General features: G+C 39.7%; 1 protein-coding gene across 2 annotated transcripts in view; it reads right to left on the reverse strand.

The window, feature by feature from the left end:
* Positions 1 to 25,808, reverse strand: part of LOC149237701 (uncharacterized) — a 492,469-nt gene that overhangs the window by 148,293 nt on the left and 318,368 nt on the right. For both annotated transcript variants that reach the window (XM_089372754.1, XM_089372755.1), the window contains exon 26: positions 6,227 to 6,296. In XM_089372754.1, the coding sequence (XP_089228880.1) occupies positions 6,227 to 6,296 (70 nt within the window). The remainder of the gene's footprint in view (positions 1 to 6,226; positions 6,297 to 25,808) is intronic.

The following is a 25,808-nucleotide window of genomic DNA, read 5'->3' on the forward strand; positions in this document are numbered from 1 at the left end:
CTCCAAGGAGGCATATGGACAGGTCATTAGGTGTGTTGTTGGATGCAACTCACCTGGGATCGATGAGGACATTGTTGAGCATATGGGGACGCCATGCTTAGCAAAGACAGGGCTTTGAGGGAGTTATCACCAGATCTGAGGAGAGAGTGTCATCTATAAGATCACTCTTGGGCATTCCGGCAGAATTTTGATCATACCATTTGGGACACACCTGCCCATCATTCTCCAGTGTTGCTTACTGTAACAGATTGTTTGTTTGTTTCCCCTTGACACTCTCCATTCAAGCAGCAAGGTATGGGAGGCTCACCCTAGACAGTTGGATGAGACACCGCGTGCCATGAGCTAGGAGGAGACTCTAAAGTTGGGACCCTTGGTAAGTGCACGAGCTGTCGAATACAGGCTTAGGGATGGCGTGGTTGATAGTCGAGGTAGCATATATTCCACCCCTGAGCTCACACTTGAGGGACGGTGGATGGTAGACTTTGTCTACAGGAGGGTACCCAGACTCTGAGCAGTGTCGAGGTGTATCATCAGGAGCTGGGACAAGGGATTTCACTACGTGGTCTGGCAGCAACAAGGCAGGTTCACAGGCATGAGACCTACTCCTTCTACTGGGGGTCGAAGATGAGGACCATATGGGTTCTAGCTAGTAATGATGTTACGCAGTGACACCCTGTGAGGAGTGGCAGTTATCAACTCCCTATCTGTATGGGGATGCTAGGCAGATCACTCAACTTTGTGATGAGCAGGGTCATGGAAGAGGATGATCCAGCTCACTTTGGGTTTGACACATGGGGGATCACTGAAACCTCCACTGCATGGCAAGGCAGACTTGTCCTGTTATGGCTCAGAGTTGAGATTGGCAGTGGAGGGGTAGATATTGGGATCATGGAGATGCCCGGGCAGGATGAGATTGACTCTCACAGATTTTTCGCCACTACGCCTCAGGAGGGGAGGATATTGTCTACGCACGATGGGGATTATGTCATAGTCAGAGTAGCACACTGTCAGCATGGTGGCACTACTCTGGGACTAGCAAGGAACTGGGGCATCACAGCTCTTCATAGCTCAATAACCTTTATGGATGCGTTGGCTACTACAGGGGGAGATCATACAGATTTTCCATTAGGCTTTAGCGAGTCACTAATGGAACAGGGGACTTATAGTACTTGAACAGAGTAGGATAATGAGTGGAGTGAGGGGAGCTTCATGTTGGACAGGATGGCCTGGGATCCTGATATTGAAGGATTCTTTCATAGCAGGACAGTGCAGAGGTCAGGCACAATCCAGTAGCACATCTGGGACCCTGACACATTTTGCAGTTACAGTGGGGAGTGACAGTTAGAGAGGATGCTTGCTCAGGCATTGCTTGAGGACAAGCGATTTTTGGTGCATTGGAGGAGCTTGCCGGATGAGGATGCTACTTGGGAGGGTGAGCACATACTTGAGCATCCAACATTGAATTGCTTGGGGAAAAGCAACATTTGGGAGGGGAGGACTGTAATGTCCCCTCCTAAATTATTTTGGAACACGATTAATTTCTACATTTTGGGGCCGATTTTGGAGGTGATGGGGCCCATTCAAAATTTTGAGGAGGCAAGACATAGTAGAAGTTATTTCGATGTGGTTAATTGTACGTGGGGGCCACCCACACTAGGAGAATACGCATTCCCTAGTTCAATTTGCATGGAGGGTAAATCGATGGTTAAGTGAGGGACCCACGATGGAGGGAAAATGGGTGGAAAAGTGCTCCACGAAATCTATATGAGGAAGGAAACTCTCCTCATTTCAGCATCTTATCTTTTGACATATTGAACTCAATCTTAGTTTCTCGAGCTACTTAGCCGAGTTTCTATGTTGTTTAGCACACGAGTGTGTCTCTGAGTGGAGATCTCAACCCTTGCTTCGGTGGACTTCGATTGCCAGCCCTAAGAGGGAGTTCTTCATCATCTCAGTTTGTAGCAGCAGCAGGGAGATGAGTTACAACAGCTATAAGTCGAGTACCAGCAACAGGAGAAATTACAGTAGTGCGGGGATTGCACAGTCACAACGTGAGGCACTCCTGGAAGTTAAGGAGACGGGAGCATCCTTTCATCATTTTCAGGAGTATAGAGGGCAGCTAGAAACAAGAGGGCCATCCTACACGCAGTTCACATTTCCTCACACTTAGGACTGCACCATCTCCTCCATGACTGCGCAGTCATTGGAGTGAGACTCTTTGGGGCAGTACCATCTGGGGGAGTTCGGAGCTGGGGTGTTGGGAGATCATTTGGAGGGCCATTTGAGGAGGATTGCTGGAGTTGGGAGAGAAAGAATTGACAGGATCAGTCACAGCAACAAAATTCGAAATTGGAGGAGGGCCAAGCTGAGAAGGGTCAATTTTTGAAGGTTGGAACTAAGGGAGACCCTTTTTGGGTTTTGGGCAAGGATCATACTCCTAATTTTATATAATTTTATGGGCAGACCCGAGGGGTCAAAAAAGGGTCCCAGCTCAGCCAACAGCTAGAGGCGCTAAGGGGAATTCGGGCCAAAATTTCGAGGTCAACATTTGGCCAATTCCTTCGTGGGTTATTCTGGGTTTCTTATGTAGAGGCTGAGATTAATTTCCCAAAATTTTTTGAGCAACATTGAAGGCTCTAACAACAAATCATTTCAGGCAGCAACACCTTTCTAGGCAGTGACAACACAACTCTTAGGCTCGATTACCAGCAGATTTGAAGAGGGTGTTCCATTGTTCATTTTGGGCTTTTGCTAGCTTGCCTAGAGCAAGCTCAGGTGCACACATTCCAGCACCTTGTTGTACACCTCTTCCCATTTAATAAAATGAGTAGACAACGTAGTTTGGTTGCCCATTTTATGGTCTGATGGTCTGATTTAATTTTATGGTGTTATTTTTATTGTCTGCTTTGCATAGCACTATTTTCCCTAGTTTGGAACATTACATTTGCTCTCTTCCACGGCCAAAACCTCTCTTCTCTTGAGAGGAAAACGCTTTGGTCCTTCCTCCTTTCTGCACTTTGTTCCCCGACACTTCCTTCTTCTGGCACTTCGTTTCCCAGCACTTCGTCCTCCTTCCAACTGTTGTTAGATCTTGTTTCACTTGCTCTAGAAGAGATACCTTTGATGAGACCCTTTCCTTATAATGATCCCTTCCTCCTCAACGAACTGTTGATTTGGAGTAGCATCGGATGTGCTCTAGCCACGAAAATTGGTGGAGAGACTAAAGAACATGAGATCTCCAAAACTCAAAAAGTGTTTGGGCAGAATCTAACCGGTTTGGGAGATATTAAAATAATTAATATTTTTAATGGAGTTCCTAAGTCTAAACTTAGGAAAAGTAAAATATTAATGGGCATTAATATAAAATTGGGTTAGAATGATCCAAAAGTCATGGATCAAGCCAAATCTAATCTTAGCCGTTGATTAGAGATTTAATCTCGACCGTTGATGGACCAACAAGAAAAGTATAAGAGGAGGCTTGAGGGTTAGTTAGAGAACACACCAAGAGAGATCAAAAATTCGATTTTCTGAGGCAGGATTTGCTAAGGAAATCGAGTGAGTGATCTGAGTTGCAGCTAAGGGGCAATGAATACATAGCAGAGAGGTAGAGTTAGTACTAGGAGGATCAGTGCAGAGCCATGAGAAGTTGATGCAGAGCCATCCAGTGGCCACGCAGAGGCAGCCAGGAGCTGCGCAAAGCTAGAGAGTGCCAGTGTGTGAGACGCAGAGGGTCTAGGGGCTGACGCAAAGGCTCCAGAAGCTGACGCAGAGCCCAGAGAAGCTGATGCAGGGCCTAGAGGCAACGCTGGGAGAATTTCGTGGGACAGACAGGGAGCTGGAGAGCTGGATAGGGTGATGCAGTCCCTATTAGAGTGACGCAAAGCAGCAAAAGTTGCATTGTTGTTGTGGGATCGTTCATCCGGTGATTTAGCCGGAATATTTGTCTCCGACCGAGAGGTACTACTACCGAGTGCATTCTCTGTTGGGTGAGCCATTTCTGGCACCCAAGTTGTATTCTGAAACTGCATAATAATAAAACCCTATGAATCGCTGCACCGGTTTTCCCGCATTGGGCTTCTCTAGGGACATTAGTCCAAAAACAACAGTGTCACTTGTGTGCTTGTTTACTTTCAGTTGATGATCTGTATGTGTTGATATTATACTCGTATTTATTTTCAGTATTTACATGGTACATAACTTGTTAAGATATTGAACAAGTAGGAAGAAATAAATCAGATAGTACAGGGAGAATTTCTAATGGGTTAAACATAGAAATTCCAACACGAACTTGTACGACTGTAATGGGAGGGCTGTTATAACATCAGAGACAGCCTCCTCCTCTTTGCACATGTGACTGTAATAGGCTTTAGAACAGCCCTATTACCTTCGCTCTTCTTCCTTGCTTCTTCGCTTGAGTGGGAGGCCCTTTTAGGCCTATGTTCTAGCCCAAACAAAGATAGATATAAGGCTGTTATGTTGCTGCGGTTATGCCTGTAGGAATGCTTCTGTTTCTCGCACGTGTGACTGTTTTCTACCCTAGAAAACAGTCCTCTTGACTTCGGTCTAGGCTTCACCTTCCTCGTTGCACTTGGAGACCTCTTCTTCGTCCTTTGTTCACCCTTTTCTTGCCTCCTTTCTTCGCTGATTTCAGAGAGATGAGTGTGTTATCTTTGGAGGAGTGGACAGTCTCTATATATAGAGGACTGTCCCTCCTTAAGGCTGACTTGAAGGCTGACTTACCGTTTGTAGGCCGACATGCCTTTTATAATTCGGATTGCTTCTTTTGTAGGTGTCATTGCATGGAGGAGACTTGACTTTGCTTGGAGGTTTATTCTTTGACTCTTATACAAACATATGCATGGCGTAACATGACATTAAGGTCTTCAACATTTTCTTTTGACCATTTGACTCACATAAAGCGCTTTAACATGCGCTAGACCTATTTCAATGAGCAAGAAACTCATTGACATGTATTATAAAAATAATATTTCTTTTCTTGAATAGATACATATTACAAATATCAAAAGTACATTTATGATGACCGAACCTAGTTACACTTCCTTCAACAGGACAGAGGTCTAAAAGGAGTTGATCTCTGTGGACAGAAGTCTGAGGCATCAAAGGAAAGGTGCTACAGCAAGGACAGCAAGAGTCCTAGTGTACAATGCGCTAAAATGAGCAAGCCCAGCTGAGTTTTCTATTCTGCTAATTGTATTTTGTGTTTGGGCAGATGAGGACCTGATCGACTAGGCCTCAGCCCCAGGGTTTCAGTATTTTTAGCCTTGTATCAGGGTTTGTAAAAGGGCCATGATCCCTCGTACAGGATCCTAAGGTTTTCTTACTGATGGATTGACAAGGAATGTGAATTGGGCCAAAAATCTTATACTGTTGTTGATCTGTTTGCCATTATATTCCACTGTGCAAAGTTGTTTATGTTGGGCACCTCTAGTGTATTATGTACTTGGTTAAGTCATAGATCAGACCTAGGGTGCATGGAAATTTTAACATATAATATAACATAGGATACTTGAATGACCAGATACCAAACTTTATCTATGTATATTCAAGTTCCTAATGTTGAGACAGAGGAACTAATACTTAAAATTAGCAATTGTATTAGATAAGCCAGTAGAATATGCAGTAACATAGTTAAGCATTGATTATGCAGACCACAAAGGCTCATTGTTCATTAGAGTCTTGCCAAGAAGGCATGCAAGCATTCACGTAGCATCCAGGCATATATTCCAGCATGAGAAGCACAGTTTACACAGACAGTGGCATCAAGTAGACAGGTCATTCACTCCAAGCTCTGATGATCCAGGCATGCATTCCAATGTGATTTACTAATCTAACACAGATTTATCCATCCAGTACAGTACTAACATATGCCTATTCTTCTTGGTTATCTGTCGAGGGAATTTCAAGAAAAAAGGAGTAAAAATCGCCACAATGCTCTTAGGTAACAAAATTTACATCTATATTGATTCATATTCAGGGAAATTCGCAAATTTAATCTGCCCTCTTCAAATTCATGTATATTTTTTTAACATTTTCTTCAAGTGCACTGAAAATGGTGACTTAGATAACAATAGTGTAAAAACGAATGTGATATAAGATACAATAATCAATTAATCAATATGGATTTGATCAGATTATTAACAAATTTTGAACCACACTGAAAATGTCCAATACATCCCTTTGAATCATAAGCAACATAAAAGCTTACCTCATTCAATAAAGAGTTTGATTCACATTGACTAATAGAGCACAACAAATTTGTATTGTCTGACTCCAAGCTACAGTTACAGAAGAATATCGTAATTAGATGCATTTATATCATCATTCAGTCTATTTTTTAAGCAACAGTGGTGAGTTGAATGTTTGGTTTTAATGATATCATTTAAGTCGTAAATCTTTAGCAAGAGCTTCAGAAAAAGAAACAAAAAAAAAAAAATCATAAAATCAAACTACAGTAGCCACAAAATCAACTTTCCAAATTTTGCATCATCACACAAAAGTGTTAGTCATATGATTTTTATGAAGACATATTTATCTTAATAACTTCTAAGTGTCTTAGATCTCTCTCATTAGATCCTTAGAATATTTTTATAGGCAAAATAAGGCAACTGAATGTCATGTTATCTGTTCAATACGAGACCATATTCATATTCATCCTAATTTGAGCAGAGCTAAAAATGCAATGCTTATAGCCTAAGTTGCCAAAGTGCCTAAAAGTAAAAGTACGACTACAAAATATTTTGAAATAGGGGATGCAGGTACCTCAGGGGTACAAACATAAAATTTCAACTATGAAAAAATCAAAAAATCTAATTGAAATTTATGTAAATCAGCAATGATTCATATTCATTTCTAGATGTGATTCATCAGTCAATTCATTCAACTTCAAAGTCAAATATTTTCCATTCATCAATCAGCATGCATGATTCTCATTCAACATTGAACAATGATCAGAAAAACAATATACCTGATCATTCTCCTTAATATTTCTCAAGTCTGTAACCAAGTATATTAAAAAATTGCCTAATGCTATTTCCAAAAAGTGAAACAAAAAAAAAACCACACCACTGACTCCACAAGGCAAGCCTTTTAGCCGTTCTATCCTCGTCTTCATGCCTAAGGTCTTTTGAGAAATCAATAGGGCCACAATTAGGGCGATTTCTCTTAGATTTGATAACTGCTTGTGATGTATTTTTACTTTTCTTGATCATTACCTTCTTCTTTTATTATTATGTTGTTTTTATCATGAAACAGCTACCAAAAACATGAATATCAATAGTACACAAGAACACAAGATGTAGGCTACAAGTCAGGGCCAAAACCTCTCCTCTTGAGAGTAAAACCCACAAATCTCTTCTCTTCTGATAGATTCTTCAAATGACAAATTCCAAGACCTCTAGACCAAGACCAAGACCCTTCCTAGGCCAACTCAAACCTTCTTGATGATCTGCTTCTTCTATCCAAGTCAAACCCAGTCAAATCTCTTCCAGCTCCACAACTTCGCTCCCCAACTACATAATTTTGGCCTCTACTGCAGGTCTGAAATATTTTACCCCTACAACAGTTGTTCCTTCCACACGTGTGAGGGAAATTAGGGCTTCCAAGGCTTCCTTGCTTCTACGCTTGGGTTGCTTCTTCTTCTAGGGCTACAAGGTGACCTAATAGTCCTTTCTTCCACCAATTTCGACCTTCTTTCTGCAACTTGAAAACTTTGACCTTGTAGCTGCAAAACCCTAGCCTTATCTTCACACATGCGAGAGAAGGAAAGAGAGAGAACAAACCCAAAACTTCGTCTTTCTTCCTTCTTTTCTCCTTCGCTAGCATTTCTTCTTCTCATTTTTCGCTTGGGTGATGAGTGAGTGAATGAATGTCCATAGAAGGTCGAATTCTCTCCTATATATAGGCTTCCAACGAGGACGACATGCCCTAATGACGCCGACTTCTTAGCTACCAGGCCAACTTGGTCTTGGAGAGGTAGTTTTACATTTTAGACAGAAATAATTCTTTTGACATGTTACAAGATGCCCAATGGGGTCTTCTTTACATGAAAATGAATCTATCACAAACCATAGAAGCACTCAATGGGTGCTTGACCTATAAATAAAATAATTCTTAAGCATGAAATCCATGCTGCAAAAATAATAATAGTAATTTTCTTTTTTTTTTACAACATCTAAGAATCAAGAGTACATTTCATATTTATGATGACCGAACCTAGTTACATATTTCAACACTCCCTCTTAACTAGGGAGGCATTCATAATGGTACAAGGACATTCTCAAACTGAAGAGATCTCATAACAAGAGTCGGATTGTTATGTCATCTTATAAGCCATTATTTCAGCTTATCTCATTGCATCTCATCATACCAACCAGCGTTGTCACATAGCAAGGCCTTGACTAACAACTCTATCTCTCCACAATATTAGAGCATGATGTCGGCGAGACAATGACTAGCAGGCACCATCACCATTGTCTTTTAAGGCACATACCCCATCCGGATGTTCACAAGGTATGTCCTTCTAGGACAATTCCTATCTTTGATTAACACATCCTCAAGGAATTTTCTCTTCAACTACCCTTACCTATTGGATGCCCTACCTCATCCTCAAAGAGTATTTGAAACAAGATGCTTATCCAATCCTCCATTCTTTCTTCACAAAGTGAAGACAAGAACGATGTGCCTATCTCTCCCTCTCAACTAGGGAGGAGATATCAACCAATCCAAGCTTGTTTCTAAAATACACAAGCTTCTTATTAGGAAGAGATTTTGTCAAAATATAAGCTATCGGCTCATAAGTGGAGATACACTGTAGCTGCAATACTCCATCTTGCACTAGCTTTCAATGGTAATGATACTTGGTGTTTATGTGCTTCATATTTCCATGGAATATGGGGTCTGCAGACAACGTTATGCAACTGGTGTTATCACAATGTATCACGGTAGGCTCCATTGGTCCTTCAAACAAGTCAGATAGCAACTTCCTAAACCAGACAGCTTCTCTACTAACTTCACATGTTGCAATTTACTCACCCTCCACACTACTCAAAGCAATTGACTCTTACTTTCTATTCATCCATGAGATCATAGAGGATCCCAAGCTAAAACATCCTCTAGTGGTGCTTCTTCCATCTATCTAACTACCTCCCTAATCAGAATTTGTATATACAATCAATTGGACATCATTCTTATCATACTTCAAGCAGTAATGTATTGTTCCTCGCAGATATCTCAATATATGTGTGGCTGCTATGCAGTGGTCATGTCTAGGCTCTATCTGAAACTCACTGAGAAGATTCATTGCAAAGCAAATGTCTGGTTGAGTGTTGACAAGATACATTAGAGAGCCAACCAATTGTCTATAACTTGTAGGATCCACAAGGCTTGAATCGAAGCTTCTTAACCTCTTCAAGTTTGTGATCATGGGGGTTGTCATAGGTTTGCAGTGCATCATGCCAAACCTTTGTAGCATCTTAATCACATATTTTCCTTGACCTAGATATATTTCTCTAGGTTTCTTCCAAGCTTCCAACCCCAAGTAATAGTGCATCAACCCTAGATCCTTCATATCAAATTTTGTTGTCAAGTTTCTTTTTCATTTTTGAATACAACCTTCCACACTTGTAATCAGAAGATCATCCACATATAGAAGAATGATTACAGGTTCATCTTTCACTACCTTGATATAAAGATTCGAATCGGCATAATTTTTTGAAAAGCCCAATCTTTGTAGATATGTGTCCATCCTTGCATACAAAGCCCTTGGAGCTTTCTTAAGGCCATAAAGTGCCTTCTTCAACCTGCAGACATGAGTTTCTTTATCATGTACTTCAAATCCCAAGGTTTGTTCAATATACAATTCTTCATCAATGGTACCATTAAGAAATGTCGTTTTGACATCCATTTGATGGATGTTCCATCCCATAGATGATGCCAAAGAGACCAACAATCTTATAGTTGTGTACCTAGCTGTAGGAACAAACTTCTCTTCATAATCAATGTCTTCTTGTTGACAAAACCCTAGCCACAAACCTTGCTATATATTTGTCGATACTTCCATCTGCTGCATGTTTCATCTTGTAGATGTTGAGAAATCTAGAGGGCTGCAATAAGGACGATTTCTCTTTAACTTGATAACTGCTTGTGATGTATTTTTATTTTTCTTGATTACTAGCTTCTTCTCTTATTATTATGTTGTTCTTATCATCAAACAACTACCAAAACAAGAAGATCAATAATACACAAGAACATAGGATAGGTTGCAAGCTAGGACCAAAACCTCTCCACTTGAGAGGAAAACCCGCAAATCTCTTCTCTTCTTATAGATTCTTCAAATGATGAATTCCAATACCTCTAGACCAAGTCCAATACCCTTCAAGGACCAAGTTTGACCTCCTTGATGATGTGCTTCCTCTGTCCAAGTCAAACCCAGTCAAATCGTTTCAGTTGCACAACTTCAATCCCCAGCTACAGAATTTTAGCCTCCACTACAAGTCTAAAATTTTTGGCCCCTACAACAATTGCCGCCTCCACACGTGTGAGAAGTTTCAGAGCTTCCAAGGTTTTTGTTGACCTTCGCTTGGGTTTCTCCTTCTAGGGCTTGTAGGTGACCTAATAGACCTTCCTTCGACACTCGTTCTGCAATTTCCTCAACTTCGATCTTGCAGCATCGAAACCTTATCCTTCCTTCTTCGCATGTGTGAGAGAAAGACAGAGAAACAACCCAAACTTTCGTCCTTCGTCCATCTTCCTTCTTTGCTAGCCTTCTTTTGCTTCTCCTTCGCTTAGATGATGAGAAGATGAGTGAGTGTCCATAGAAGGTCGAGTTCCCTCCTACACATAGGCTTCCAAGGAGGACGACATGCACTAATGAGGCTAACATCTTAGCTGCCAGGCTGACTTGGTCTTGGAGGGTATTTTGACACTTTTAAATACAAAAATAATTCTTTTTACAAGTTACAATGTGCTAGATAGAGTCTTCTTCATATGACAATGACTCTTTTGACTTCTTGACCATAGGTCAAACCCTAGAAGCACTCAATGGGTGCTTGAACTCTAAATAAAAAAATCTTCAACATGAAACCCATGCTACAGAAATAACAATAATAATTTTTTTTCCTTTTACAACATACAAGAATCAAAAGTACATTTCATATTTATGAAGACCGAAACTAGTTACACATTTCAACATTACCTCTTAACTAGGGAGGTATTCATAATGGTACATGAACATTCTCAAATTGAACAAATCTCATAAGAACAGTCAGATTGTTAACCCATCTCATAAGCTATAATTCGAGCTTATCTCTTTGCATCATATCAACCAACATTGTCACATAGGAAGGCCTTGACTAACAACTCTATCTCTCCACAAGATAAGAGCAAATGTTGGCAAGGCCAATGACTTATAGACACCATCATCATTGCCTCTCAAGACACATACCCCACCCGGGTGTTCAGAGGGTATGTCCTTTTAGGACAATTTCTATCTTGGAAAACACATCCTCAAGGAATTTCCTCTTCGAATACTCTTATCTTGGATGCCCTACCTCATCCTCAAAGAGTATCGCAAACCAAACGCTTACCCAATCCTCCATTTTTTCTTCACAAAGTGAAGACAAGAATGATGTGTCTATCCCTCCCTCTCAACAAGGGAGGATATATCAACCAATCCAAGCTTGTCTCTTAACTACACAAGCTTCTTATTAGGAAGAGATTTTGTCAAGATGTCAACTACATGTTCATCAGTGCAGATATACTGTAGTTGCAATACTCCATCTTGCACCAGTTTTCGTATGTAGTGATACTTGTTATTTATGCGCTTTTTCTTTCCATGGAACACTAGGTCTTCTGATAACCTTATGTAGTTGGTGTTGTCACAATGTATCATTAGCGTCCATCGATCCATCAAACAAATAGGATAGCATCTTCCTCAACCAAACAGCGTCTCTGCTTACTTCACAGGCTACAGTGTATTAAGCCTTAACACTACTCAATGCAACAGATTCTTTCTTTCTACTCATCCAGGATATCAAGGAGGATGCCAAACTAAAACATCCTCCACTAGTGCTTCTCCCATCCATCTCACTGCCTCCCTAGTCGAAATCTGTATATCCAATCAAGTGGACATCATTCCTTTTATCATACTTCAGGCAGTAGTGGATTGTTCCTTGTAGATATCTTAGTATATGTTTGGCTGTTATCCAATTATCATGCTTAGGCTCTACCTGGAACTGACTAAGAATATTCACTGCAAAAGAAATGTATGATCAACTATTTACCAAATACATCAATGAGCCAATCAATTGTCTATACCTTGTTGGATCCACAGGGCTTGATTCAAAACTTCTTAGCCTCTTCAAGTTTGTGATCATAGGGGTTGTCATAGGTTTGCAATCCATCATGTCAAACCTTTTCAGCATCTCAATCACATACTTGACCTAGATAAATCTCACCAGATCCTTGCCACACTTTCAACCCCAAATAATAATGCATCAACCCTAGATCATTCAAAATGAATTCTACCGCCAATTGCTTTTTACACTCTTAAATACGACCTTCCACACCTGTCATGAGAAGATCATCCACATATAGAAGAATGATTACAAACTCATCTTTCACAACCTTGATATAGAGATTTGGATCAACAGAACTCTTCGAGAAGCCCAATCTTTGTAGCTATGTATCAATCCTTGCATACCAAGCCCTTGGTGCTTGCTTAAGGCCGTAAAATTCCTTCTTCAATCTGCAGACATAAGTCTCTCTATCTTTTACTTCAAATCTCAAGGGTTGTTCTATATAGACTTCTTCATCGATAGTACTATTCAAGAATGTTGTCTTGACATCCATTTGATGGATGTTCCATCCCATCGATGTTGTCAAAGAGACCAACAAACATATAGTTGGATACCTTGTTGTAGGAGCAAATGTCTCTTCATAATCGATGCCCTCCTGTTGAGCGAAGCCCCTAGCCACAAATATTCCCTTATATTTATCAATACTTCCATCTGTTGCATGTGTAATCTTTCAGAGTCACTTGGAAGCTAAGTCACAGGACACGTCCTCCAAGGTCCCATGTCCTGTATTTAACGCGCTGGACACGAAACGGCCCTAAAACGCGTCGAAAATGTGTTTCATTGTGTCCTGTAAAACATAAAACGTATTTTAGCATTTTCGTCGTGTCCTTCATCTGGAAAACGAGTATTCGGTTGATCGAAAACGTTGCCCTAACGTTTTTCCTCCGGTTGAATACGTACCCCACGAAATGTGTAGTTTAAAGCCCATCTGGAACAACTTCCTCAAGTATAAGCCCAACATCATCTGGAACAACTTCCTCGAGTATAAGCCCAACATCTGAATTAGCTGCTATGCCTTCAATTTCTGTTCAATTACCGGCTGCAACATCTTCAGTTTCTGTTCAACCACAGGCTGAAACGCCTTTAGTCTCTGTTCAACAAATGCCTGCAATATCTGAATCAGCAACTACGCAATCAGTTTCTGTTCAACAACCGGCACCAATGCAATCAATTTCTGTCCAATCACTGGATGCAACGCATTCAGTTTCTGTCCACCCACCTACTGCAAATGTGATACTCTCCTTAGACCAAATAGGTAGACATTTCTCTTTTATTTATTATACAGGTAGAAGGTTAATAATTGATAAGCATAATATAGTCGATAGTGAATTTCATCCATATCGTGATATACTTGTGTGAATACCATAGTTTATTTGAATTTGGTAGCCTCTAGGGCTATATTCTAGAAATTGAGCGTGGAGAGAGGATCATAGTTTGCATATGGCATTGAATGATCCATGAAAGTCAAGAAAAAGTTTTGATATATAGCTAGGTCAATCACTATTATATTTATAAACAAGTGCATGGAGCCATTAATATGACTATTGATCTTTAATTCTTTCTTATATTTGTGATTTATTTTAATTTTACATTTGGCATAGGTATTTCTATAACCAACCAACTAGTATTTATGTGAATGCACGTGATCATATTTCTTACTCTCTCAAACTATTGTTCTCATCACTAATCAGACACTACATTTAATTTGCCACATCACTCTAGCATTTCTTTGATCCTTTACATAGTTCCTCCACATCACAAAGTGTAATAATATGGAAATATGTTGTGGTTGTGCCCTCTTCCAAACTGAAATTTCATGATACTATTAAATGTCATGCTAGTTAAACTCCAAATCCCTTCCTATACTAGTATTAATTCATTGACTAACCAATCCATTTAACTTGCAAGAGGAATCATTTCCAATGTATAATTATTTACTACCCCAAAGTGTGAGAGATACTTAGGATTTAAGGCAGATTTATACCAATTTCTTATCAGTATTCTCCATATACTCATGCAAAGACACTACTGAAAAGAGGATAGCTCTTGTATAAGCCCAACATCATGTGGAACAACTTCCTCGACTTAAGCCCACGAAATGTGAATTTTGAAGTAATTATATTTTAATTTGATTAGATAAGTTGCAGCCTACAATTTAATATGGATAAAAAACTATATTTCGGTATATATATATATAATATTTTTTATTTAATAAATATATATAAAACGTGTCCCTCATGTCTTGTTTCCAGGTAGTTGCGTTCCATATTGAATACTCGTATTTACATGTCCTCCGTGTCTCATGTCCTCTTGTCATGTGACATAGCTTGGAAGTTACCACAGATTTGTCTTTAGGCCTAGGTAAGATCTCCCAAACTCCATTCTTCATTATTCATTGATATTCTTCATTCATGGCATCTTTCCATTCTTGATGTTTCACAGCCTCTTCAAAGGTGGATGGTTCTACTTCTATTAACTTCGTCATATAAGTTGCATACCCCGAATATTTTTCAGGCTTCTTACCTTCCTGAACGTGCCTTTGGCTGCTCCATGTCCTTCTGCATCTAGAAGAGTAGAATTCAACCAATTAGGTCTCTTTTTGCTTTCAGGGATGATCACTTGTTGCACAGGTTCACTAGGACCTTCTTCTTCATGATTTGAATTTTCTTCCTCCCTAGTGCATTCTTCTTCAAATATTGCAAGTTCTTCATCATCAGAGTCTATCGGGAGGTCCTTTGATTTCTTGAATGCAATACTTTCATCAAAGATCACATCTCAGCTTACCTATATTTTGTGTCCTTCCTTTATGTAGATCCTATATGCCTTTGAGGTGTTACTATAGCCAACAAATATACCCTTCATGCTTGTAGGATCCAACTTCTTTCTCTTATCTTTCGGAATGTGAATATAGACAGGACAACCAAATATTTGGAGATGGTCTACACTTGGTTTCTTCCCAGTGAATGCTTCCTCAGGAGTCATTTTTTCTAATGCTCTGTGAGGAATTCGACTTTGAACATACACAACAATTTTTGTTGCTTCAACCAATAGAATTGTAGGCAAGTCTTGATCATGTAACATGGCTCTTACACTTTCCTCAATTGATCGATTCTTTCGTTCAGGAAATCCATTTTGTTCAGGATTTTATGGGACTATCAACTCCCTCTTAATCCCAGCCTCCTTATAGAAAGCTATGAGTTCCTTTGATGTGTACTCTCCTCCATTGTTAGATCTCAGTACCATTATCCTCCTTCTTGTAAGGTTCTTTACATCAACTTTGAATTCTTGAAATTTGTCAAATACTTCATCCTTGGACTTCAGCAAATAGATCCAAGTTTTCCTCGAGTATTAATCAATGAATGTTACATAACATAGATGACCTCCAAGAGACTTTGTAGACATAGGACCACAAACATCAGAATGAATAAGATCTAGGGCTTCTTTTGACAATGGAGCACTGCTTCCAAATGGTCTCTTAACATTTTTACCTAATGCACATCCCTTGCATACTCCTTCATGAACCTCCTTGAGTTCAGGGATGCCATTCACCATAGAATTTTGAGTTGGTAAGATTTGTAGTGAAGGTGTCCAAGCTCCAAACCTTCTATGCCAGATTCACATGGACTTACTTCAATGTGAACCAAAGCTTGAGAGAGTGGTGTCAGCGACCTGTAGAGTCTTCACGAATCCAAATGACTTTGCATTATCGATACTAGAGCTTTTATCCCATACCAAAACCTTTCCATCTATAAAAGCGACCCTACCTCAGTTATCTTCTAGACACGAAATGGAAAGTAAGTTCTTTTGAAAACCTGGTATGAAGAGAATGTTATTTCAATGAATGTTTCCTCCATTTTCCAACTCCAGCGAAGTTGATCCAACTCCTTTCACTAGGTAGCTCTTTTTGTCACCAAGTTCAATAGAGTAGGCAGATTTTCCTCTTGACAAAGTCTTTAGTTGTTTGTGTTCACTTGTCATATGCCTTGATGCTACACTATCGATTACCACAATATTTTCATCTTAAATGTACATGTAAGTGTTGAGAATAGCCCTTTGTCCTTCGTAGATGTCTTGGTCATATTATTCTTGATCGATAATAGGAGATTCCATAATGCCTTGATGCCTTGCTTGGGATGACTTGCTACCATAGAACATTGCTTCAAAGATTTCTTCAAGGATGTAGTGATCTTCATCATGCCCTTAGCCAACCTTAGCCCTGATACCATGTTGAGAAATCTAGAGGGTTGCAATAAGGATGATTTCCCTTGAACCTGATAACTATTTGTGATGTATTTTTATTTTTCGTGATTATTAGCTTCTTCTCTTATTATTATGTTGTTCTTATCATCAAACAGCTACCAAAACAAGAAGATTAATAATACATAAGAATACAAGATGTAGGCTGCAAGCCAAGGCCAAAATGTCTCCATTTGAGAGGAAAACTCACAAATCTCTTATCTCCTTATAGATTCTTCAAATGACGAATTCCAAGACCTTTAGACCAAGACCAATACCCTTCCAAGACCAAGTTTGACCTCCTTGATGATGTGCTTCCTCTTTCCAAGTCAAACCCAGTAAAATCTCTTCCAGCTGCACAACTTCGACCCCCAGCTACAAAATTTTGGCCTCCACTGTAGGTCTGAAATTTTTGGCCCTTGCAACCACTGTTGCCTCCACACGTGTGAGTGGTTTCAGGGCTTCCAAGGCTTCCTTTCACTTTCACTTGGCTTCTCCTTATTCTAGGGCTTGTAGGTGACCTAATAGACCTTCCTTCGACCTTCTTTCTACAATTTCCTCAACTTTGATCTTGCAGCATCAAAACCCTAGCCTTCCTTCTTCACACATGTGAGAGAAAGAGAGAGAAACAACTCAAACTTTCATCCTTCGTCCTTTTTCCTTCTTCACTAGCCTACTTCTGCTTCTCCTTCACTTAGATGATGAGAAGATGAGTGAGTGTCCATAGGACGTCAAGTTTCCTCCTATATATAGCCTTCCAAGGAGGACAACATGCCCTCATGAGGTCGACTTCTTAGCTGCTAGGCTGACTTAGTCTTTTAGAGTATTTTGACATACTTTTAAATACAAAATACTTCTTTTTACAAGTTACAATGTCCCCGATGGGGTCTTCTTCATATGAAAATGACTCTTTTGACTTCTTCACCCTAGGCCAAACCCTACAAGCACTCAATGCGTTCTTGGCCTCTAAATAAAGAAACCTTCAGCATGAAGCCCATGCTACAAATATAACAATAATAAATTTTCTTTCTTTTTACAATATACAAGAATGAAAAGTACATTTCATATTTATGAAGACCGAACCTAGTTACACATTTCAATAGTAGAGCCACTTGGAAGTCACCACAGAGTTGTCTGTTGGCCTAGGATCGATTTCCCAAACTCCATTTTTCATTATAGATTGATATTCTTCATTTATAGCATCCTTCCATTCTTGATGATTGACAGCTTCTTCAAAGGTGGATGGTTTTGCTTAAATTAATTTTGTCATATAGGTTGCATACCCTAAATACTAAGTTGCATGAAACGCTAAAACGTCTAGAAGTTTCCGAAACAGGGACGACCCGAAACACGACCCCTGAAAAATGGGAATACGACCAAAACGTCATATATATATATATATATATATATATATATATATATATATATATATATATATATATATATATATAGTCAATATTAAATCAATTATAACACATTATTTTGCAAGAAAAGAAAAAATGAGACATATAAATGACATTTTAGAAGGAAATCCAAATTTATTTTAACTCCAACAGATGATTACATGATGCAAATATCCAAAATTAGCCTTTATAGATGAGCCTTTACATCCAAGGCTCCAAAATCAACCTTTATATGTGAGGCTATGTGTTAAAACTGAAATAAAACATGAACTAAAGACAATCATGGCTACATTAACATATCATTACTAATAGAACTCCTCATCCTCATCCGCAAAGATAGAACAAGATGCTTGTTCAGTAGAAGAGGCAACTCTACTAGTGCTTCCAGTTGCAATTGCATCACCACTGACACAAATATCAAGATCAGAAAGAGAGAGCTCTAAATTTGGACATTCTACATTTAAATCCCATTCTTTATGAGGTCCACTTGTATATTCTTCACCCCTACAAGAAACAAGGCATAGGTTTGAATGCTAACAACCACATAAAAATTAGTTTATTAGTGACTTTTGGTGTTAGATAGGCCCATGCCCTCTTTCCACTCCTTGAGATGGCCAAAAAAGGAGCAAAAAAAAATTCTATTTTTCTTTGTCCACCAAAACTCAACCTGTTGTGGCCGAAACGTCGTCAGTCGTACCGTCTGGCGTTTTGAAATTACGAAACATTGTACGGTACGGTTGACGACATTTCGGCGGCGTTTCAATCAAGTTTTGGTGTTTCCGGTCATCCCGGGTACTGATACTAGTCCTTCAGCATCTTGAAGAGTAGACTTCAACCAATTTGGTCTTTTCCTATTTTCAGGAATGATGACTTAATGCACAAGTTCACTGAGACCTTATTCTTCATCATTGGAATCTTCTTCTTCCCTTGTACATTCTTCAAATATAGGTAGTTCTTCATCATCGGAATCAATTGGGAGATATTTAGACTACTTATATACAATGCTTTCATCAAAAATCACATCTCGTCTTACTTCAATTCAGTGCTCTTCCTTTATGTAGATCCTATATGCCTTTGACGAGTTACTATAGCCAACAACAATGCCCTTCAAGCTTGTAGGATCCAATTTCTTCCTTTCATCTTTTGGAATGTGAATGTATACAGGGCAACTGAATATTTGAAGATGATCTACACATGGTTTCTTCCCAGTAAATGCTTCTTCATCACTCATGTTGTCAAGTGATCCATAACGACTTGGATTTTGAATGTAGACAGTGGTTTTGGATGCCTCACCCCACAGAAATTTAGTTAGATCTTGATCATGTAACATAGCTCCAACACTTTCTTCAATTGTACAATTCTTATGTTTTGCTACTCCATTTTGCTCAACATTGTATTGGACTATCAGCTTCGTCTTAACTCCATCCTCCTTACATTAAGCTATAAGTTCCTTTGATGTGTATTATCCTCTGTTATTGGATCATAGTATTTTGGTCTTCCTTTCTGTACGATTCTCTACTTTTGCTTTGAATTCTTGAAATTTTTCAAATACTTCATCCTTGGACTTAACTAGATAAATCTAAGTCTTCCTTGAGTGGTCATCAATGAAAGTTACATAGTATAGATGACCTCCATGAAACTTCGTAGACCTAAAACCACAGACATCAGAGTGAATGAGATCCAGGATTTTTTTAGATGTTGACGCACTGCTTCAAAATGGTTTCTTTACATTTCTACTTAATTCACATCCCTTGCAAACTCCTTCATGATCTTTCGTTAGTTCAGGGATGCCATTTACCATTGTATTGAGAGTTGGTAAGATTTTGTAGTGAAGATGTCCAAACCTTCTATGCCAAAGCTCAGATGGACTAACTTCAATGTCAACCAAGGCTTTGTGAAAATTTCTGAATAGAAATCCAACTGCAGTGACTGATATTATTTCTTTTACTTATTAATTCAGAAATAAGTTATTCATAGTGTTTCTACAGCAAATATTGAAATAAATTCTACCGCAGCCCTCACAATTAAAATACTGCGGAAAGTAAATGGAAGGAAAAATACTAGCACAAGCACAATGACAGTTATTTTCAACAATTGTCCTTGGAAAAACCCAATGTGGGAAAACCGGTGCAGCAGATGAGGGTTTCTTTATTGATCTTCAACAAAATCTCATGTACAAGATACAACCAGCTGAATAGAAGAGGAATTTCTATGAAAAATTTTACAAACAATTCTCTCACGCATCACAATGAAATTTTGACTTTAGAGAGGACCTATTGCCCTCACTACATCTCACTGCGTCACCTTTTGCACAGTGACTGTGAAGTCCCAGCTTCATTGCCTCTACGTTATCACTGCCTCTGCTCTATTTCTTCTTTCTGTTTCCTGCACTCCCGACTATTGTTGATGCCCTCTCTCTCCAACCTGCAACTCTCCCTCTGATTCGACTTTCTCTTGCAGAACTTCAACTAGTGAGAAAATCGATCTACTTGGGCAACTAAGTATTTTCCTGGTCTATTTTCCAAATGCCCATCGAAGTCCTTATAATCTTCCAGTTGAGTAACCAACAGCCAAGATTAGATTCTAATCAATGGCTTAAATCATATTGACTCGATCTTTGTCTTCTTCTAGAAGATTCACACCCAGTTTCAATAATCCCTTTAATTATTTAATTTCCTAAGATTAGACTTAGGCACCCATTAAAAATAATTAATTATTTTAATAAAATTGTCTCCGGGTGGAATTTCCCAAAACGATTTCTGAGTGTTCTGGAATACATGTGTCCTAGCCTCCCTGCAAATTTTGAGGTTTAGGGCACATCCGATGCTACCAGAAAGAAACACTCCCTCTTAGTGAGGAATGTGCCCTAGTAATGCAACATGTTGAAGCATCACCCTGACTCTATAACATCTCCCTCTACGCTACTGATGTCTGACATCACTACCCACCAACTACTGTGCAAATGTTGCATCTGTACTCTGTTGACCCTGCATACTGCTGCCAACTACATCTCTACTGCAACTCCCTCTCCTCTACTACTACTGCAACTGAGAAACCATCTGTTTCTGCTACTGAAATGGGTTCTCTACCATACCCTGTGCTCCCTGGACTGGATGAACTTAGCTCTTCCTGGAGCTTTTATGAGTACGTATGCTACCTGATTTCCATTGGGGACATATTGCAGTTGTACTTCCCCACACTGAACACAGACTCTGATAAAGTGACATCTGATATCAATGTGTTTCAATTGATCATGAAATACTGGATTCTCAGACAGTTTGATACAACTCCGATTATCGCAGTAAACACCGGTCGCTTCCATCCTCTTTCTAAACAGACTCACAAGCAGTTTTCTAATCCATATGGCTTCGCACGTAGTTGTGTTGGCCGCCATATATTCTGCTTCTGCTAAACTTAGAGCTACCGACTTCTGCTTCCTACTGCACCAAGAGATCATTCCTGATCCAATGTTGAAGCAATACCCGGAGGTACTTTTCCGGTCTATTGAACTACTTGGCCAATCTGCATCTATGAATCCGCTCAATCTAACGTCATCTCCTTGGGTGTATTTCAACCCATATTCAACTGTTCCACGCACATATCAAAGAATGTGCCTAGCTACTGCCCAATGTACCCTTTTTGGTTCCACCATGAACTGACTAAGGGTGTTGACAGTGAAACAAATGTGTGGCCTGGTGTTGACCAGATACATTAGCGACCCAATGAGTTGTCTGTACAAGGTGGGGATCTCGTGATCCATCTATTTTCTTCCAATTGGTGATCATAGCGTCGCCATGGGTCGGCAATCCCACATTTTGAATCTCTTTAGAACCTTTGTAGCATATCTTCATTGCCCGAGGAATATCTCCCCATTCTTCTGCTAAAATTCCAACCCTAGAAAATAATGCATCAACCCCATCTCCTTCATGTCGAATTTTGCTTCAAGATTCTTCTTGCAGTCCTTTATGATCGTAGATGACCCTGTTACAAATAAGTCATCTACATATAATACCAGAATAAGTGGTTCATTCTCCACCATTATATAGTAGAGATTGGGATCAACATCACTCTTGATGAATCCCAACTGTTGCAAGTAACTATCAATCCGAGCATACCAAGCTTTGGGTGCTTGCTTGAGCCCATATAGGGCTTTCTTTAACCTGCATACATGAGTTCTCTTCTCATGAGTCTCGAAGCCTTCAGGTTGTTCAGTATACACCTCCTCTTCGATCACCCCGTTCAAGAATGGTGTCATGGCATCCATCTGGTTAATCTCCCATCCCATCTGAGCTGCTAGGGATATAACAGATCTAATAGAGGTATATCGAGCTACAGGGGCGAAGGTCTCCTCATAGTCTATTCTTTCCTTTTGTGCGTACCCCTTTGCTACAAACCTAGCCTTATACTTCTCTACACTGCCATCTGTAGCATACTTGATCTTGTAGATCCACCTTGATCCTACAACAAATCTATCCACTAGTCTAGGTGCCACTTCCCAAACATCATTCATCATGATAGAACTGTATTCTTCTACCATGGTGTCCCCACCCATACTTAGTATTGTACGACTTCCTAAAACTTGGAAAGGTCTTCAACCTATGCTACAAAGCCTAGGTATCTATCAAGCTGTTTACGTTGTCTTTTGTTGGTTCTAGGAGCTCCAACAAACTCCTTTGCATCCCTCAATGTCTATCGTACTTCCCTATTGCTTCTACCACTGGTGGTAGAAGGCTCAATTAATTCTTCCAACTGTTGTTCCATCTGCTGAGAACTGCCAGGATCTCCAACTCCTTAGAAAGTACTGGCACTAGTCACTATCCTTGATCCTGGTGTCCATCCTCCCGCTTGTCCTCCTTGTTGCCCCTGTTGTTGTTCCACTAATGGAACATCCACTGCCTGATCTTCTACTGGCATCTCTCGAGATTTCCTGAAATCTCTATCCTCCATGAACTTTGCATCTTGTCTTACTACAATCTTCCTGCTGCTAGGAATGTAGATTCTATATGCCCTCGAGGTCTCGCTATATCTTATGAGGTACCCCTTTTCTGCAATTTGATCCAGTTTACTACGCTTCTCGTTTGAAATGTGACCATATGTCACATTTCCGAATATCTGGAGATGACTCACTTCTGACTTTCTCCCTGAGAAAACCCCTTCAAGAGTTTTCTTCCGCAATGCTTTGTGAGGAGTTCTATTCTAAATATACACTATTGTGATGCATGCCTTTGCCCATAAGAATCTAGGCAGGTCCTAGTCATACAACATAGCCTTCGCCGCCCCAAAAATAGTTCTATTTTTTTGCTCTGCTATTCCATTATGCTCTGGATTATATGGAGTAATCCATTCTCTTTCAATGCCCTCTTTTGCGCAAAAATCTGTGAAGTCTTTGTCTGTATACTCTCCACCATTATTTGAATGCAATACCTTTATCTTTTTCCCTGCCATGTTCTCTACAAGAGCCTTGAACTCTCTGAACCAATCAAAGACCTCATCCTTTGTGTTTCAGAAATAGATTCAGGTTTCTCTAGAGTGATAATCAATAAAGGTGACGAAGTATTCGCCAAACACTAAGAACTCTCATGGGCATTGGGCCACAAATATCTGAGTGTATCAATCCCAATACGCCTTTCGCTCTGTTGTTACTTCTGGAAAAAGTTGCCTTGGTGTACTTCCCTAGTACGCATCCTCTACATACATCATCATGCTCAGTACTAAGGACTGGAACTCTGATAACAGTCTCTCTGAGCATCCTCAGTGCTCTGTGGTGTAAGTGTCCCATTTGCCTGTGCCACAGTCCATTCAGTTCATTTTCACCATTATGGTTACTGCCTATCAGTTCCATTGGAGACTCAATCTGCAATCTATACAGTCTGTTGCTTCGAGCTCCAATTTGTCTCATCTTCTTCCAACTTCAATGTTTGACGTATACTTTCCTTCCAATGAAGTATACATCGTATCCCTTGTCCTATAATTTGGACACTGAAACCAGATTCATTCCTAACCCGGGCACATTTAGAACATTAGTGGCTCAGATGTTGCTTGTTGCTTCTGTCTGAAATGCTATCGTGCCTGTCCCTACTGGAGTACATTTCGTTCTATTTCCCATAGTGATCTAGAAATCCATCTGCTCTTCTTGCTAGCTCAACAAGTATTCTCATACTCCAATCGTGTGAGTTGAAATCATGTGAGTTGAGGCCCCGCTATCAATATACCAAACATCTGCTAATGCTGAACTTGACAAGCATGCGAATTCTTCCAATCTGGAAGATAATTCAGAGAAATCTTGATTTTCCATCCTTATTTGTGTTATTTTTCCTATCGATTTCTGACACTTTTTTGCCTACCAAAATTGTGTCCCACCTGAAGACTTCTTTGCATTGAGATTGTTGCGCTGCTCCCTCGGTCACTGGCAAACTTCGATCTGGAAATATCTCTCTGTCGACTCACTTAAAGAGAGATTTTCCCACGAAAATTTTGCCCTCTTAGACTGCACAATCCCTCTGAGGATTCATTCTACTGCCTACACAACTCACACTTCTGTTCAACACTGGCTCTTATGGCTCCATTCTCTTGCTTCTCCTTAGCTCTGATACCCTATGAAAATTTCTGAAGAGAAATCCAACTGCAGTGACTAATATTATTTCTTCTACTTATTAATTCATAAATACGTTATTCACAGTGTTTCTACAGCAAATATTGAAATAAATTCTACAGTAGCCCTCACAATTAAAATATTGTGGAAAGTAAATGCAAGGAAAAATACTAGCACAAGTACAATCACAATCACAGTTATTTTGGACAATTGTCCCCAGAAAAACCCAATGTGGGAAAATCAGTGCAGCACAGAGTGGGAAAATCACCAGCTTTAAGGCGTAGAACCATATCAGATTTCCTTGATGAGGGGTGTAGGAATGATGTGGATTCAAAGGTTTACAGGTTTCTCTATGCATGTGGGATACCATTCAATGTTCTTCGCTCACCTTATTGGCACGAAATGGTTTATGCCATAAATGATGCCCCTAAAAGATACAAGATCCCTAGGTATGACAAGGCAAGAACCGTTGGACTTGATCATGAAAAAGCAAAAATATCACATTCTTTGAATAGAATGACAAGTTCTTGGACTGACCATGGGGTGTCCATTATATCTGATGGATGGACAAATGTAAAAGGCAAGCCATTGATAAGTGTTCTTGCTGTGTCTGTTAATGGTGCCATCTTTCTAACTACATATGATTACTCAGACAAGTTCAAGATTGCCATCAACATTGCAGAAGCATTACTTGAAACAATTGACCATATCGGGCCATACAATGTCATCCAAGTCATCACTGATAATGCTCCTAATTGTAAGGCAATGGGAGCAATTATTGAGGATAAGTACCCCAACATATTTTGGTCTGGATATTTGGTTCACACATTGAACCTTCTGATGCATGATGTTGTCAAGAATAAAAATGCACAATACAAATGGATTGGTGATTTGTACAACAAAGGCAAACAAATGATAAAATTTATTACAAATCATAGCAATACCCATGGCCTTTTCCGCAGTCACTCAAGATTGGAGTTGTTGAAGATTGCGAAGACCAGATTTGATAGCTATTACCTCACCTTCAGGTGCCTTTTGAAGGTAAGAGAGTCATTGGCTAGCATCGTATCAAGTCCACATTGGCAGGTATTAAAGGAAAGGGCTGCAAATGCAGCTGATAGGCGAGGTTTTGAACTGGTGGAGGAGGTCGATCTTGATGGTCAGTTTTGGTCAAGTGTGAGGCAAGTATTGGATTTCACCAAG

This window comes from Pinus tabuliformis, chromosome 8 (assembly GCF_031772625.1).
Source record: "Pinus tabuliformis cultivar Carrire ecotype Pingquan chromosome 8, CPIR1, whole genome shotgun sequence".
In the NCBI taxonomy this organism is placed as follows: Eukaryota; Viridiplantae; Streptophyta; class Pinopsida; order Pinales; family Pinaceae; genus Pinus; species Pinus tabuliformis.